Source organism: Stenella coeruleoalba (assembly GCF_951394435.1).
Source record: "Stenella coeruleoalba genome assembly, chromosome: 16".
NCBI classification, from domain to species: Eukaryota; Metazoa; Chordata; class Mammalia; order Artiodactyla; family Delphinidae; genus Stenella; species Stenella coeruleoalba.
The window spans coordinates 77,207,328-77,223,382 of record NC_137162.1 but is presented as its reverse complement, the minus strand read 5'-3'; the positions used below and the strand labels follow the sequence as shown (position 1 = coordinate 77,223,382).

The window sequence follows — 16,055 nt, the reverse complement described above, 5'->3', positions numbered from 1 at the left end:
CTTTAAAAGCTCATCAGATGAGGTTTAGCTAGCTTCTCTTACTGTCCTGGAAATCTTTGGTCCTAAGATGCTATCTTTTAGGAAAAAAGGAAAGAAAAAAAATGGAGCCTCACTCTATCTCTCTACTAAGCATTCAAATCATAGTGGTGATCATTTTGTGATTATAGAAATATTGAAGCACTATGCTGTGCACCAGGAACTAACATAGTGTTGTAGATCGATTATGCTTTAAAAACAAACAAACTCGTAGAAAAAGAGATCAGATTTGTGAATACTAGAGGCAGGGATGGTGGGAGGGAAAATAGGGTGAAAGCAGTCAAAAGGTACAAACTTCCTTGTAAGATAAGTAAGTACTAGGGGTGTAATGTACAACATGATAAATATAATTAAGCTTCTGTATATTATATATGAAAGTTGTTAAGAGAATAACTCCTGAGAGTTCTCATCACAAGAAAAAATGTCTTTTTCTTTTATTTTGTATCTATATGAGATGATAGATGTTCACTAAACTTATTGTGGTAAACATTTCATGATGTATGTAAGTCAACTCATTATGCTGTATACCTTAAACTTACACAGTGCTGTATGTCAATTCTATTTTAATAAAACTGGAAGGAAAAAATTTTTTAAAAAATAAAAGTTCAAATCCTAAAAGACTTCTCTCTTTCCGTCTCTCCTTACCTCAAACATTTACCAAGATCTTAATTCATGCTGGGTACTCTACTAGGGCCTTGAAATGTAAAAGAAGAATAAGGCATAGTTTGTTTCTGCCCATTAGCTGAGTAAGTGACCTGTTGTATTATCTCTCTGTCCAAATTTCAATCCAGACTCAGGGCAAGGGAGGGAAGAAAGTCATCCAGACTGATGAGTGGAGGAATGGCCCCATCGAAGAACGCCTTGCATATGCTCTTGTGAAGGTGAGTGTGGGCTGGAGGCTGGGGCTCGTCCTGAGGGCTGATGATGTGGCTGGAGGGGAGGTGCTGACAGCAGCTGACAAAGGAGGTTCCCTGGACCACCCTGGGTGATTTTTTCCTCCACACCCCCCGCCTCCAGCATTTTTGGTAGTATCTAGACATACTTTTGGTTGTCCCACCTGGGGGTGGAAGCTTTTACTGGCATCCAGTGGCCAGGGGTACTGCTGAACTGACCATCCTACATGCACAGGATAGGCCTGCACCACAGAGAATTATTCAGTCCAAACTGTCAGTTATGCCGAGGTTGAGAAATGCTGTCCGAGACCAAGTTGCTGTCGTTTGGTCAACAAGCGAATCCTGGCTCTTCTGCTATAATTGGAATTTTAGGCCAAATAAATAATCTCTTGGCTTCAATTTCCTCATTTATGAGTCTGGAAAATTTCAGAGTTTTTTTTTTTTAATTAATTAATTTATTTTGGCTGTGTTGGGTCTTTTGTTGCTGCATATGGGTTTTCTCTAGTTGTGGTGAGCGGGGCCTACTCTTGGTTCGGTGCGCGGGCTTCTCATTGCAGTGGCTTCTCATTGCGGAGCACGGGCTCTAGGCACGCAGGCTTCAGTAGTTGTGGCTCACGGGCTCAGTTGCTCTGCGGCATGTGGGATCTTCCCAGACCAGGGCTCGAACCCGTGTCCCCTGCATTGGCAGGTGGATTCTTAACCACTGTGCCACCAGGGAAGCCCCAGAGTTCTTTTTTTGCCTCTAGAATTTAATTTTTAATTTCTTGGACTTTTGAGATTCACCTACTTCAGGTTGTGGAACTAGTCAGCCACCTCTAAGGATCCTTGAACTGGGGATGCTGGAGGATTAGGGCCTGACCAGTGAAGGCAGGACAGGTCAGTGGAAGCTTCATGGACTGAACTTCGTCTAAGTGTCCTGCCCATTGTTATTCCTCCCCCCACCCAGCCCTGTAACATTACAGTGAGAAAACATACTGTTTTCACAGGAGATATTTGTTAATATATAACCTGTTAAACCACTAGGAAAAAAAAGTGTATTTTATTATGAATTTGAACTTATTAGTACTCCTTCTGTCACTAATTTTTCACTTTTACTCAATATTTACTTTATATCGATAAAGCCAGCTAAGCACTTTACACGGGTTATCTCATTTAATCCTCAGAATAACCACATGAGGTTGGTACTGTGTGATATATTAATCAAGGAAACTGAGGTTTAATGAATTGTCTAAATTAGTGATAGGAACCAGGGTTTGAACAGTCTGATTCCAAAACTCATAATCGTAAGTATTTCCATGATTTATTCTTTGTTGGCTATTTGAACTTAAGCCAATTTTTTCTGTGATATTTTTCCTATTTTTTTTGTGTGTGTATAGGGCATTGAAAAATACATTATTGAGGATACTGAGGAAGCCAGATTAAACCAGGAAAAATATCCCCGACCTCTGAATATCATTGAAGGGCCACTGATGAGTGGCATGAAAATTGTTGGTGATCTTTTTGGAGCTGGAAAAATGTTTCTACCTCAGGTTGGCAAATGATGGGGGGAAATTTTCACAATTGAAAGAAAAAGCCTTTATCTTTTAAGTTTGGGTAAGTTTGGGTATATTTCTCAGGTTTTAATTTTGACAAGAGCTCAGGGGCATTGAGATGTGATTCTGGTCATTCTTTCTCTAAATTCATTTTTAGGAGTAGTCTGGAAAAGTCCATCTAGGCTGGTGTGGAGGTTAGAGGTCATCTGGATATTCCCAGCATTCTAGTCTTCATGTTCTGGGCTTCTGTATCACTTCTTACCCTAACACATGTCTCTCCTCCACCCCCAAATTGAAATAAAACCCAAGTTATACAGAGTGCATTAAGTCAGATAGAGAAAAACAAATACCGTATATTAACGCATATATGTGGAACCTAGAAAAATGCCACAGATGAACCAGTTTGCAAGGCAGAAATAGAGACACAGATGTAGAGAACAAACGTATGGACACCAAGGGGGGAAAGTGGCGGGGGGGTGGTGGTGGTGGTGGGGTGAATTGGGAGATTGGGATTGACATGTATACACTAATAAAATGGATAACTAATGAGAACGTGCTGTATAAAAATAAATTAAATTAAAAAAAATAAAACCCAAGATTAATGTAAAATTATCATATTAAGATTTGATTTGACCAGCCCGTGCTCATCCTTAAGGATGAATATTTTGAAAAGGTCATTACCATTTTAAATAGTGATATACATTAAATGATATATTTCAAGTAAAACCAGTACTCTTACTCTTATTTTGACTTACAGCAGCTACTGACCACATCAGTTAATAAATCATGTTGAGCCTTATGGTCTGTGAGGCATACAAAAAATAAGTCCCTGTTCTTTTTTTTTTTTTTCTTATTTAACTTTTTTAAAAATTATAGTTGATTTTTTAAAAACTCATTCTACATTTAATTATTCATTGCCCATTTCCCCCGTTTCCTTCATAGCATTCATCTTTTCTTATAGCTTTATTGTTTTATAATTAATATACAATAAACTGCACGTATTTAAAGGATGCAGTTTGATAAGCTTTAACATGTCTGCACCTGTGAAACCATAATCACACTCAAAATAAAGGGCGTTCAGTTGTCCTGTCTTAGTCTCCCCCCCGTCTGGGGCAGTTCCTCAGTCTTTATTTTTCATGATGTTGACTTATTATTTTAACTTTTTATTTTTGAGTTAACTTTAGACTTACAAGTTGCAGATGTAGTTTAAAGTGTCCATGTATCCCTCACTCAACTTCTTCCCCTAATGTTAACATGTTCACTTGATCATAGTACAGTTATCAGAACCAGGAAGTTAGCATTGGTATAATACTGTTAACGAAAGACCTTGTTCAGATTTCACCAGTGTTTTCGCTGCTGTTCTCTTTGTGTTCCACAACCCCACATTGCTTTTATCCTGCCTTTTCTAACAGTTCCTGAGTCTTTCCTTGTAACCTTGACTTTTGAAGAGTATAGTACAGTTTGATAACGGTAGCCTGTCCCTCAGTTTGAATTTGTCTGATGTTTTTTCATTTTTGGCAAGAATAACACAGTATAATGCTGTGCCCTTCTCGGTGGATCATATCAGGAGGCCCATCATGTTGCTGTGTCTCATTACTGGTGAGGTTAACTTTGATCATTTGGTTAATGGTGCCTGCTATGTTTCTCCACTGTAAATTTACTTGTGGGGAGAAACTTTGAGACTATGCAAATATCCTGTTTCTCATCCTACTTCTACTCATGAATTTTAGCATACGCTGATGAATTTTATAAAAGACCCTGTTCTTTTTTGTCTATTTAATAAATTTGACATGTTTTGTTTTGTAAATTTAAAGTGCACAGTGATACATTTACATATTGTAATATGATCGCCATTGAAGCAATTTTTATCACACTGTATCATTACAGTACCATATCATTGTCTATTTCATTATACTGTGTGTTAGAGCTCTGTGGCTTATTTACTTGTTACAAGTTTGTACCCTTAAATACCATCAGTCTTATCTTCCCATCCCCTATCGTTTGGTAACCACCATTTCACTCTCTGTTTTATTTTGTTTTTTCTTTCCTGTTTGCCTTTTTCAGGTTCCGCATGTAAGTGATATCACACAGTACTTATCTGTCTCTATCTGATTTATCTTGCTTAGTATAATGTACTCAAGGTCCATCTGTGTTTTTTGCACATGGCAGGATATCCTCTTTTATCATGGCTGAATAATATTCCATTGTATATATATGTACCACATCTTTTTTATCCATTCATCTGTTGATGGGCGTTTGGGTTGTTTCCATATCTTGGCTACTATAAATAATGCTGTGATAAACATGGATGTGCAAATATCTTATCAAAATCCTGTTTTCATATCCTTTGGGTTTATACCCAGAAGTGGAATTGCTGGATCGTGTGGTAGAACTATTTTTAATTTTTTAAAGAACCTCCATATCGTTTTCCATATAGTTGGACTGATTTACATTCCCACTAGCAGTGCATAAGAGTTCTCTCTTCACCACATCTTCACCAGCACCTGTTGTTTCTTATCTTGATGATGGCCATTCTAACAGGTGTGAGGTGATAGCTCAGTGTGGTTTTGATTAGCATTTCCCTGATGATTAGTGGTGTTGAGCATCTTTTCATATGCCTACTGGCCATTTTGATATCCTCTTTGGAAAAATGTCTTTTTAGTTCTTCTGCCCACTTTTTAATCGGAATATTTGTTTTTTTGTTATGAAGTTGTGTTAGTTCTTTATATATTTTGGAAATTAATCGCTTATCCAGTATATGTTTGCAAAATTCTTCTCCAATTCTGTAAGCTTTAAAAGGTCCTTTTTTGCATAAGTCTTAATTGTAAGTGAATTGTAACAGTGGGAACTGAGAAGAAAAGGCTGACAAGGGGCTCTTGGAGGAGAAGCTTGACACCTGAAGGATGTATAGAACTTGGAGATGTGATGGAGGGCCTTCTAGGCAGAGAAAAAATAACGTGCAGAAGTTCAGAGGACAGAAACTGCAACATTTGGCTTCTAGCCTTATTTTCCTTCTGCTCTACCTCATTCATTGACTTTCCTCACGGGGGTCTCCTTCCTTACCCCACCCACTGTCATAAGTGGACTCCAGGGTGGCTGAGCTGAGGACAAAGCATGCATAATAATTTGTGCTAAAATTTCACAAGTGGCCAGTAGCAATCATGCAGGTGTTCTGGTAAAGATGCCTGACTCTGTGTATTTACCCCAGGTTATAAAGTCAGCTCGGGTCATGAAGAAAGCCGTGGGTCACCTTATTCCCTTCATGGAAAAAGAGAGAGAAGAAACCAAAGTGCTTCCTGGCACGATAGAAGACAAGGTGAGTCATTTTGTCCGAGCCCGTGGGCCCTGTGGGGATCGGCTCTGCACACTCTTACTGGGGTGTGGGTAGGGACCTAAGCCATCAGGCTTGGCTGTGTTTGTCATTGAAGATGAAAGGGAGGAATGATCCAGCTCTTTTACCAAATATCAGAATACCCTGGGATTTTTCCCATAAATGTGGCTTCATGAAATTTTTAATAGGAACATAATTTTTCAAACAAAGCCCATGATTTCAAGACAAAAGCAGTTTGTTCATTCATCTACTGACTATTTACAAAGCTCCTACTACGTGCCAGGTACTGTGCTCGACACTGTAGCTAAAAAAGATTGGTCCCTACCCTTGAGATGCTGTTTAGTTTTGGATAACCTCTTAACCTCTTAACTGAATATTTCCTGTGTGCTGGTCATGTTCCTGTCACCACTTCTGGATTCAGATCCATTCTTGTTGGCTATACCACCACAGTAAATCATTAAGCTTTTGACCTTGTTTAGCCCCCTGTGAAGCTCAGGCAGCTTTGGCCCCTAGGATTCTGAATTCTAAAATTGATCTGAGTTTGTGAATGGCTCTTGCATAGTGTTTATAAAAATCCGGTTTGCCTTGTGTGCCTTTTTCTTTTCTTTTTCTCTTTTCTCCCTTCCTTCCTTCTTCCTTCCTTCCTTCCTTCCTTCCTTCCTTCCTTCCTTCCTTCCTTCCTCCCTCCCTTCCTCCCTCCCTTTTTCCGAGGGAGGGAGTGCTGCCAGTCTGGACCAACAGTGTTGAAGCCCCCCTGCACTGGTCTGTTGTGGTCCTTCCCATTCTGACAGGACACGTGCGATTCACCGGCTCCTTCCTCTCCCTTTACTGCTAATAGTGAATGCTTATCAGACAGGTTTTGGGGGTTAAGGATATGATCTTCAGCGATGGGACTGTTTTGTATTTGAACTAAAACTGTCCTTTGAGGTGATGGAATGCATGATCTTGGTTGAAGCCCCCTGAGCTAACCAGCTGGGCGGGCTTCCTTTGAGCTGCTGGGGCTTACAGCCGCCTTCTCACAGAGCATGGGACCTGGCTTCTGGGTCCATCTTCTTTTTTTTTTTGGCCATGCCACGCAGCATGTGGAATCCTAGTTCCCCAACCAGGGATCAAACCCCCACCCCCTGCATTGAAAGCCTGGAGTCCTAACCACTGGACCACCAGGGAAGTCCCCCGGGTCCATCCTTGAGGTTGCCTTGGTTGTATTGAATTGCTTTCTGTGCTGATACCTGTCTGGCTTTGGAGAACTGGGTGATCTGCTCTGAAGTGACCACAGCGATGCTTAGCTGCTTGGCTTCCTCTCCAGGACCCTTACCAAGGTACCATTGTGCTGGCTACCGTGAAAGGCGATGTGCACGACATTGGCAAGAACATAGTTGGAGTAGTCCTTGGCTGCAATAATTTCAGGTGAGTTAAGACCTGTCGTTTTCACCCCCTTTCTTATTTAAAGTACAAGCATTAACAGGGTAATTCTTTATTGGGTGCGAAGGGCAGGGTAGGGCAGTAGATGTTAGAGATTATTTTTAATTTCTTTTTCTTCACTGTGTTTTCAAATTTTCTACATTGAACATACCTTTTCAAATGAAGGAAGTTAGTAATTATTTAATGTTGTATGTTCAGTAAGGACAAAAAGATAGAAAAAACTATTCAAGCAGTGTCAAAACAACAAGAGGCCTCTGGGGATTTGACCTCCGGCCAGAGGCTGGAACATTGGGTCCCACCCCATGGCCCATGACATTGAGCATATTTCCGTTTTCCTCTCCATGAACTGCCAGATTTTTAGAGCCAAGATCTTATTAAGACCTTGGCTAAATAGAGTTTTATAAGAAGGCTTTGACTGTACAGTTCTTTTTGCTTTGCTTAGAACAGAACCAGGCATGCATCCTGGTGTTGATGAAGCTAGTTTTTGAATGTTGTATACAGGTAAAATCCCTTTCTTATATCTTTCATTATAGTTGAATGATTATTCAGCGCAAATTTATTTCTATGTGAGAGCTCATGACCCACAGTAAGAGCATGTTTTGCTCAGATTTCAACATATTCTTTGTAATGAAAAGCCTAATATAACTAATGTCTTCTCTGGCCCATGTCCAACCAACAGTCTCTGAGTCATGGACTTCTTTCCAATGTGCGTTTTTCTCTGTAGAGAAGAGAGACTTGACTGCAGCTACAGCCGGGCTCCCTGGGAGTTGTCTTTGCCCACTGTCGGATAATAATTACCCTCTAAGCCCCCCGCCTACTCTCAAAATATTTATCCATGTCTGCGTTCAAGGCTAATTAAATGCAGCTAAGAACCACTCAGAAAGGCTGGAGATGGAGGAGCAGTGTGAGGGCGGCACCTTCTTCCCTCTGACTGTCTTCACAGGCACTTCCGTTTGGCTGCCTGTTCACTGTCAAAGACTTAGCATTCTCTCCTGGTCCTGGAAATGAGGAATATTGTTCTTGGAATATATTAATTTTTTTTAAGATAAAAATACTGGAGATACAGTGGAGGTTGTTATAATGAGATTTTACCTATAGGATAAGTATTTGGACGAGAAATAAGTATTTGGATGAGGTATTTGCTTCCTAAAATCTCTGACATTTCTTCTGTTGTCTCATCTTTTCAAACCCTATGTTGTTGGTTTCTATTTGCATTTATCATAATTAGTTCAAGTTCAGTTACGCTGATAAATGTTTATAGATCATCTACTACATACCATGCATTGTATCAGAGACACGAAAGTGATTGAGTTGACTTTTCTCCATTTAAGAACGTTACTGTTTATCAGGCTAAAAAGCAGGAACATGTTCAGTGGTGATAGTGGGACAAGAACTATTGAAAAGGCAATTTGTAGACAAACTCTCTACAGCAATTCTTGAGATATCATTGTCATGTGTTTATCATTTTTTATTATGAAAAATGGACAAGTAGTTGAGAGAATCATACCAGGAATGTATTTTCCTCCAGTTAAAACATTTTAAGGGACTTCCTTGGTGGCGCAGTGGTTAAGAATCCGCCTGCCAATGCAGGAGACATGGGTTTGATCCCTGGTCCGGGAAGATCCCACATGCCGCGGACCAGCTAAGCCTGTGCGCCACAACTACTGAACCTGTGCTCTAGAGCCCACGAGCCACAACTACTGAGCCCACGAGCCACAACTGCTGAAACCCACGCACCTAGAGCCCGTGCTCCGCAATGAGAGAAGCCACCGCAATGAGAACCCTGCTCACCGCAACGAAGAGTAGCCCCCGCTCGCCGCATCTAGAGAAAGCCCGCGTGCAGCAACGAAGACCAAAGCAGTCAAAAAAAAAAAAGAGGCCAGGGAAAACTGTGACCAGCATACCCAGTTCCTCTGGCTTGTGCACTGGGGGCCACTTATCTGGAGTAACTGGAGAAACGTCTTCTGATGAAATTCTATTCTTTTTGCAAAAAAAAAAAAAGAAAAGTTAATGTGCAAACTTTTTCTATCAGGTCAAACACTCCTTTGGGTCTTATGTCTTATAACACATAGACTCTTGGCACTGGTGGGTTTAATGTTATGACATCAGCTAGTAGACAGGTGCCCCTGATAGCTGCTTTATATAGTTAAATGTATGCTTTTGCTGGGTATCCATGTTCCAGCTGATGCCTGGGTGAATCACCCAGCTAGTGAGTGAGTCTAGCAAACCATCCAGTACCAGATATTAATGCAACTTTCTCATTCCTGGTTCTTTGTCGTTGATGCAGTAAATCTCATGAAGAGACATGTTCTTTGTGGGGGAAAAAAGAAGTAAAGAGGACTGAAAGTGGTAGTTCTGTCTAGACAGAAAACACATTTTGTATGGGGATGATGCAATAGAATTTGCAGATTTGAGAATTTAAATGGTTCTGGGGATGTGTCCACCAAGAGTTTATTAATACCTAACATTTGTTTTCTGCTTCACAATTTATATAGTGCTTTTATATAACTGATTTTTCTTTTTCTTTGTTTTTTGGTATTCTTTTCCTGATTCCTTCCTTCCTTCCTCCCTCCCTCCCTCCCTCTTTCTTTCTTTCTTTTTGTTCATTCTTTTTATGGTTTTGATCCTGCTTTGCCTGCCTCAATTATTGTATTTCTCATTTTACACAGCTAGCAAGTGGCAGGCTGTACTCAGGGCTTCTGAATCCAAAAGTCGGGATTCTATGTTATGTCAGTTTAGCTTCCAGTATTTATTCCAGTTATAAACAACTTTAACTGTAATGTATAATATTAATATGCTAGTTAAATTCCTCTGAAGAAATAATTTAGAATACTTAAAAACATTTTTGATCAGATATTTGATTACATGAAAGTTGATTTTAGATATACTCTTTAATAATAATTATATAAAGAGACAAATGTGGACTTTCCCCATGCAACAGATAATGCACACTGTTTAACTGGGTAAGAAAAAGTAGGATATATTAACAGAAATGTTAAAATTAGATATACATCTAGTACTTTAAAAAATATGGATCTGATGAAACAGATAATGAGGTATATTTTCATTTTAACCAGTGGTTCTTAATATAATTGTCTAGTATGGGTAAATAATACGCAATATATGGCTAAGAAGGGGACACTTTGAAACTGTATAATGTTAGAGCTTTCAGCTGAGTAAGGAAAACAACTGTATCTAAGTCAAGGGCACACTAGAGACTTCTCCTAGCACCTCAACATGCTCTCTTTATAATTATTCGGAGGCTTTCAACTGTGTGTGTGTGTGTCTGTCTGTGTCTGTCTGTCGTTTTCTAGCTTAATTGAGATATAATTGACATATAACATTGTTTAAGGTGTAAAACGTTGATTTGATACACTTATATATTGCAGTATGATCACCACCATAGTGTTAGCTAACACCTCCATCACATCACATAATTACCATTTCTTGTTTATGGTGAGCACATTAAGATCTACTTTCTTAACACTCTCAAGTATATCATACAGTATTGTTAACTCCATTCATAGTGCTGTGTATTATATCCCTAGAACTTATTCATCTTCCAACTGGAAGTTTGTACCCTTGACCAGCATCTCCCCATTTCCCCACCCCTCAGCCCCTGGTAACAGCTGTCCTACTCTCTGTTTCTATGAGTTCAGCTGTTTTAGATTTCCTGTGTAAGCATATCCTACAGTATTTGTCTCTCTCTGTCTGACTTATTTCACTTAGCATAATGCCCTCATAGTCCATCCATGTCATCCATCCATGTCATCCATGTCATCCATGTTTCCTTCTTTCTTATGGCTTCTTATGGTTCCATCGTATGCATGTATCACTCCTGCTTTATCCATTTATCTGTTCTTAACCACAGCTTGGAAACCTTATAGGGGCTGCAGACTGGTACGGTACTCCCATCTAGTGGTGGTACCTGTGAATTGCAGGATCAGAAGAAGCTGCCACCTTTAACTTCATTTCACATGACAGTAAATATGAGGCACCCTAAGTGGATGCAGATGCAAAGCTAGCTTTATATTCCATTTTAATTCCTTCTGGAGAGTAAAAGGGGCTTTATATATTACAATATTTATTTTCTAAATTGTATGAATTCTTAAATAGTATTGGATGCCTTTGCTAAGGCATTTAGTGCAGCTTACTTTTTTTCTGTATTAGAAACTCAAATTAAATGCCTGCATTTACAGCTCTGTTACAAGCACTTTAGAAAGATGATTATAAAATACAAAATTTTCCATAACATCATTTTTATTTTCTTTAATCTCTCATGTGGCAAAATATAAGAATGTGTATAAGAGGCCTACAGACACTGGGTATAGCTCAGAGTGCAGAAGGGAAACCAAGGGAAAGCCAAGGGAGGTGGAGAGTTATATGGGGGATGCAGGGAGTTGTAGTAAAGGGGAAAGAAAATGGGAAGAGATGGTGGGAAGAATGGCAGCTGCCACGGAAGGCAGGGATGGGATTGACCCAGGCTTCAGATCCTTTCCTTCAGCCAGGGTTCCCCAGGGCCAGCTGTTTGTGATTCTGGACGTTCATAGTACTAGTTTCTGCCTGGGTGGCCCTCTTTTTTCCTTCATCCAGCTAATACCTACGTATTTTTTCAAAATGCAGCTGGAATCACCCTCCTGGGGTGCTTCTAGTTGTTACCGAGATTAGATGGTCTCCCACAGCACACTGTAAATGCCTCCTCTGTGGCACTTGTCACACCATATTCTAATTCAGAATATGAATTAGAATTCATATTCTAATGAACTCACATGTGCTCAGAAACTGATTTCTCAACTCACACATGCTCAGGAACTGATCCCCTTCTTCTGGGGTGGGGCTGGGGACAACCCGAGGCCTAGATTGGTTGTCCCTGGTGGTGAGCAGCCTCCTTCCTGTATCCCAGTGCCATAAATACTACTTTCTATGCATGGAAAACTTTGGGAAGTGCTCCTCTAAACAGTGATATATTTGACTGTCTCCCAGCAAGACCTCTTAAGACAGCCTAATACGTTGGAAGTTGAACTTGTACCCCAGACCCCTGGCTCACTGTTTCCAGACCTCTTCTTACCTGCCTGACTGCCGGTTGTCACTCTCTTGCTGATTTCTCCTTCTCTGTGTGACCCCTGAACGGGGGAGTGCTCCGAGGCTCAGCCCTGGGACCTCTTCTCTGTCTGTCCTCACTACCTAGGTTAGTGCTTCTCGGACTGTAATGTGCCTTCTGACCACCTGGGATCTTGATAAAGGTCAGATCAGGTTAAAGTAGGTCTGGTCAGATAGTCTTAGATCATCTCATTCAGTCTCATGACTTTTTTTTCTTGCTCCTCTCCCCTTTCATCTCCCCTCCCCTTCCCCTCCTCTCTCCCCACCTTCCCTCCCCCCTTTCTCCCCACCCTCCACCCGCTTTTGGCAATTTATTTTTCTACATCTTTTACACACGGTCTGAGGACTTTTTAACACCATCTAATATGCTGTCAAGTCCCAGGTTTTATCCCCAGCATGGATCTGTCACCTGGACTCTAGGCTTACCTATCCAGATGACTACCTAAGGGCTCCATTTGGATAGCTAAAGAAACAATATTTTGAAGAACTAATCGCTGCCATTAAGATGCCCTCTACGGGGCTTCCCTGGTGGTGCAGTGGTTAAGAATCTGTCTGCCCATGCAGGGGACACAGGTTTGAGCCCTGGTCCAGGAAGGTCACATTTGCTGTGGAGCAACTAAGCCTGTGGGCCACAACTACTGAGCCTGTGCTCTAGAGCCCGCGAACCACAACTACTGAGCCCACTTGCCACAACTACTGAAGCCCGTGCACCTAGAGCCCGTGCTCCGCAACAAGAGAAGCCACTGCAATGTGAAGCCCACACGCTGCAACGAAGAGTAGCCCCTGCTCGCCGCACCTAGAGAAAGCCCGCACGCAGCAACGAAGACTCAACGTGGCCAAAAATAAATAAATAATAAAAATTTAAAAAAGAAAAAATGATGCCCTCTTCTCCCCCTCTGACCTTACTCCCTACAGCTTTCTCCTTCCTCCATTTCTGTCCGGCCACGAGGTCTCCTTAGTTTTCCTCAAACAAAAGCAAGCATCACACGATGTTCCTGAACGATACAGTGCCTAAAACAAGAAAAAGAATTGAGAGCAAGATGATTCTTGCCATCATACTGATGATTTTTAATTGAATTTTTAAAATATATGCAATGCTGAAAGCAGTCAGCTTTGAAATACATGCCTCTTTATCTTGATATAAAAGCAATATGCTATTTTGCTTAGTTTTATAAGCTGTATTTAGTCACAGTTTAACAAATCTAGTTGCCAGACTGAGTGCAATGTGCTAAAAAAAAAAAAAAAGGGTTCCACCTTGCCCCTGTTATAACCTGCAGGCCCCATCATCAACACTTACAGCATTTGTTCTCTACTGGCTTAGTGCTAACAGACCTGAATAGAGTTAGCATTGATTTGAAATTGTGTACTTAACTGAGGATTCCATATACGCTAGTTTATTTTTTTTTAATTTAAGTAATATGGCAACAAACTAAAAAATCTAACCGTATGAGAAGGTATATAGTGAGAAGCAAGGCCCCTTCCTGCCCCTGGTGTCCAACTACACCCACCTGTTAGCAGCTGACATGATGTCAGGTAGTAGTTCTTAAGCATTGATTTTTTTTTTATTTAAAATTATCTTGCCTATTTAGTTTTAAGAATTGTTGACATTAGGAAGCAAGTGAAAACGCGTACTGTAATTTTTTAAATATCTTTATAACAAATACTTATGATCAAATTAAATTGTCAAAATGACTGACATTCCGTGTACTCTCTAAATCTAGAAGAGTAGTTTATAGAACATTTTCAAGGGCAGAAGTCCCATTTTCTCCGAGTTCCAGAAAGCTGTCTCCTCCCTGAGTTACAGTTCCTTGGTGTTACTCTGTCCTCTGAGCGTAACAGGCTCCAGGCTTCCTTTGCCCAGTTGCATCCCCCTTCTCATGTGCCCGCCCAGGGTCAGCTCTTCCTTTGAGTCTCACTCCATCTCTCGTGGTTACCTGCTCTCTGATTCAGTCTCCCTCTCCCTCAACTTAAGTCACCAGATTCCTTCTCGTCAGCTTTTCATGTGCAGGAACTGACCTCTTCTTGCTTATCCTCCTAGTTGGCTTCCATGTAGGGTATACTGTTCAGTTGATATTTATTGAGTCAACTTACCCAGCATCTTTATTGGCCTACATGGCTAAGAAGATGGATTTTGGTGTCAGATCCTGGTTCAAACCTCAGCTCTGCTACTGATTAGTTGTTTGACTGGACAAGATGCTTAACTTCTGGGCCCACACTTCTCTGGGCTCTTCCTCATTAAAATGTAAAAATCATGTTTTCAAGAATTTTAAAAATAGAGAGTATTAATTGGTAAAACCTGCCTCAAAATCGAGTTTAAAATATGAATCAAGCATCATAAAAATATTTATATTCTTTAATGCAATAATGCCATTTGTATTAACCATCCAGTGTATATATTTGGATAAATGCATGAAGTAAAATATGAAAACAAACCACAGAAAATGGGCCCCATGGTAGTGCTTCCATGCAGAGTTCCTGTGAGGGTTAAACAAGATTGTTTATGCAGAAGGCTTAGCATAGTGGAAACAACCCAGGTGTCCATTGACAGGTGGATGAATAAACACCATGTGGCACATTCATACAATGGAATATTATTCAGCCTTAAAAAGGAATGAAGTTCTGACACAGGCTACAACGTGGAGCATCCCCGAAGTCATTATGCTAAGTGATATAAGCCACACACAAAAGGACAAATAATGTATGATTCCACTTATATAAATACCCAGACTAGGCAAATTCATAGAGACAGAAAGTAGAGTAGAGGTTACCAGGGGCTGGGACGGGCCGATCAGGGATTGTTGCTGAGGGATTGCAGAGTTTCTTTTGGGGCGATGAAAGAGTTTTGAAAATAAATGCTGGTGATGGTTGCACACCATTGCAACTGACTGATTAGTGATGCTGAATTGTACTTAGGTTAAAATGGCAAATTATGTGTTATATATATTTTACCAGAGCTTAGGAAATAACAGTGTCCTCTATCAAAAATTATTGAATTGTCTACTTTAAATAGGTGGATTAGATGCTCTGTGGATTAAGTCGGCAAAGGTGTTTAAAAAAGCTCAGCATAGTCCCTGACCCATGGTCAGTTCCTAATAAATGACAGTCGTCGATGAGTTGGTGGTTGATATTTAGTGAGCTTTTCAGTGTGATTCCAATTTACGTTAGAGTAATATTTAATGGCTAAATAAAAATGTTTGTCTAGCTTTTTCCTAATGGGTTCTCATTAATTTTCTCACATCTCATTTCTGTGCCCCAGAGTTATTGACTTAGGAGTCATGACTCCATGTGACAAGATACTGAAAGCTGCTCTCGACCACAAAGCAGGTACTGTGCAGCCGTGCTCCTGGGCATTTCAGTAAATACCATTTCCTCCCATTGTCTGTCTGTCGGTGAATAGCCATGGCCCAGCCCATGTGGGATGGTGGGACATTCAGACCTTCAAGTGCTAGCTGTTCCTGGGGGTGCTGTCATTGCCGTTCATAATGGAGGCAGAAGGGGTGAGCAGGTAACCGTGAAACTCCTCTCTAGCTATGAGGAAGGGGAATGGGCACAGGCTTCTTCAAAGAGAACAGTTTTATCAGACTTTTTTCCTCTGTGTGTAGTTGCTTTTATGTTTCTTCTGACACTGTGACACATGGAGTCTGGGAAATCATGAACTAACAATTGTGCGGCTTCCCGAAACTGTGGCAAGCATATTATTGCAACTTGAAGTTGCAAATCATATTTACTCCTGAAAGCAAA

The 16,055-nt window shown here is 40.5% G+C and overlaps 1 protein-coding gene across 4 annotated transcripts in view; it reads left to right on the top strand.

The window, feature by feature from the left end:
* MTR (5-methyltetrahydrofolate-homocysteine methyltransferase) overlaps positions 1-16,055 on the top strand; it is a 163,096-nt gene that overhangs the window by 69,935 nt on the left and 77,106 nt on the right. For all 4 annotated transcript variants that reach the window (XM_079899952.1, XM_079899954.1, XM_079899951.1 and 1 more), the window contains 5 exons: positions 828-917; positions 2,306-2,458; positions 5,670-5,777; positions 7,099-7,199; positions 15,571-15,638. In XM_079899952.1, coding sequence (XP_079756078.1) covers positions 828-917; positions 2,306-2,458; positions 5,670-5,777; positions 7,099-7,199; positions 15,571-15,638 — 520 coding nt within the window. The remainder of the gene's footprint in view (positions 1-827; positions 918-2,305; positions 2,459-5,669; positions 5,778-7,098; positions 7,200-15,570; positions 15,639-16,055) is intronic.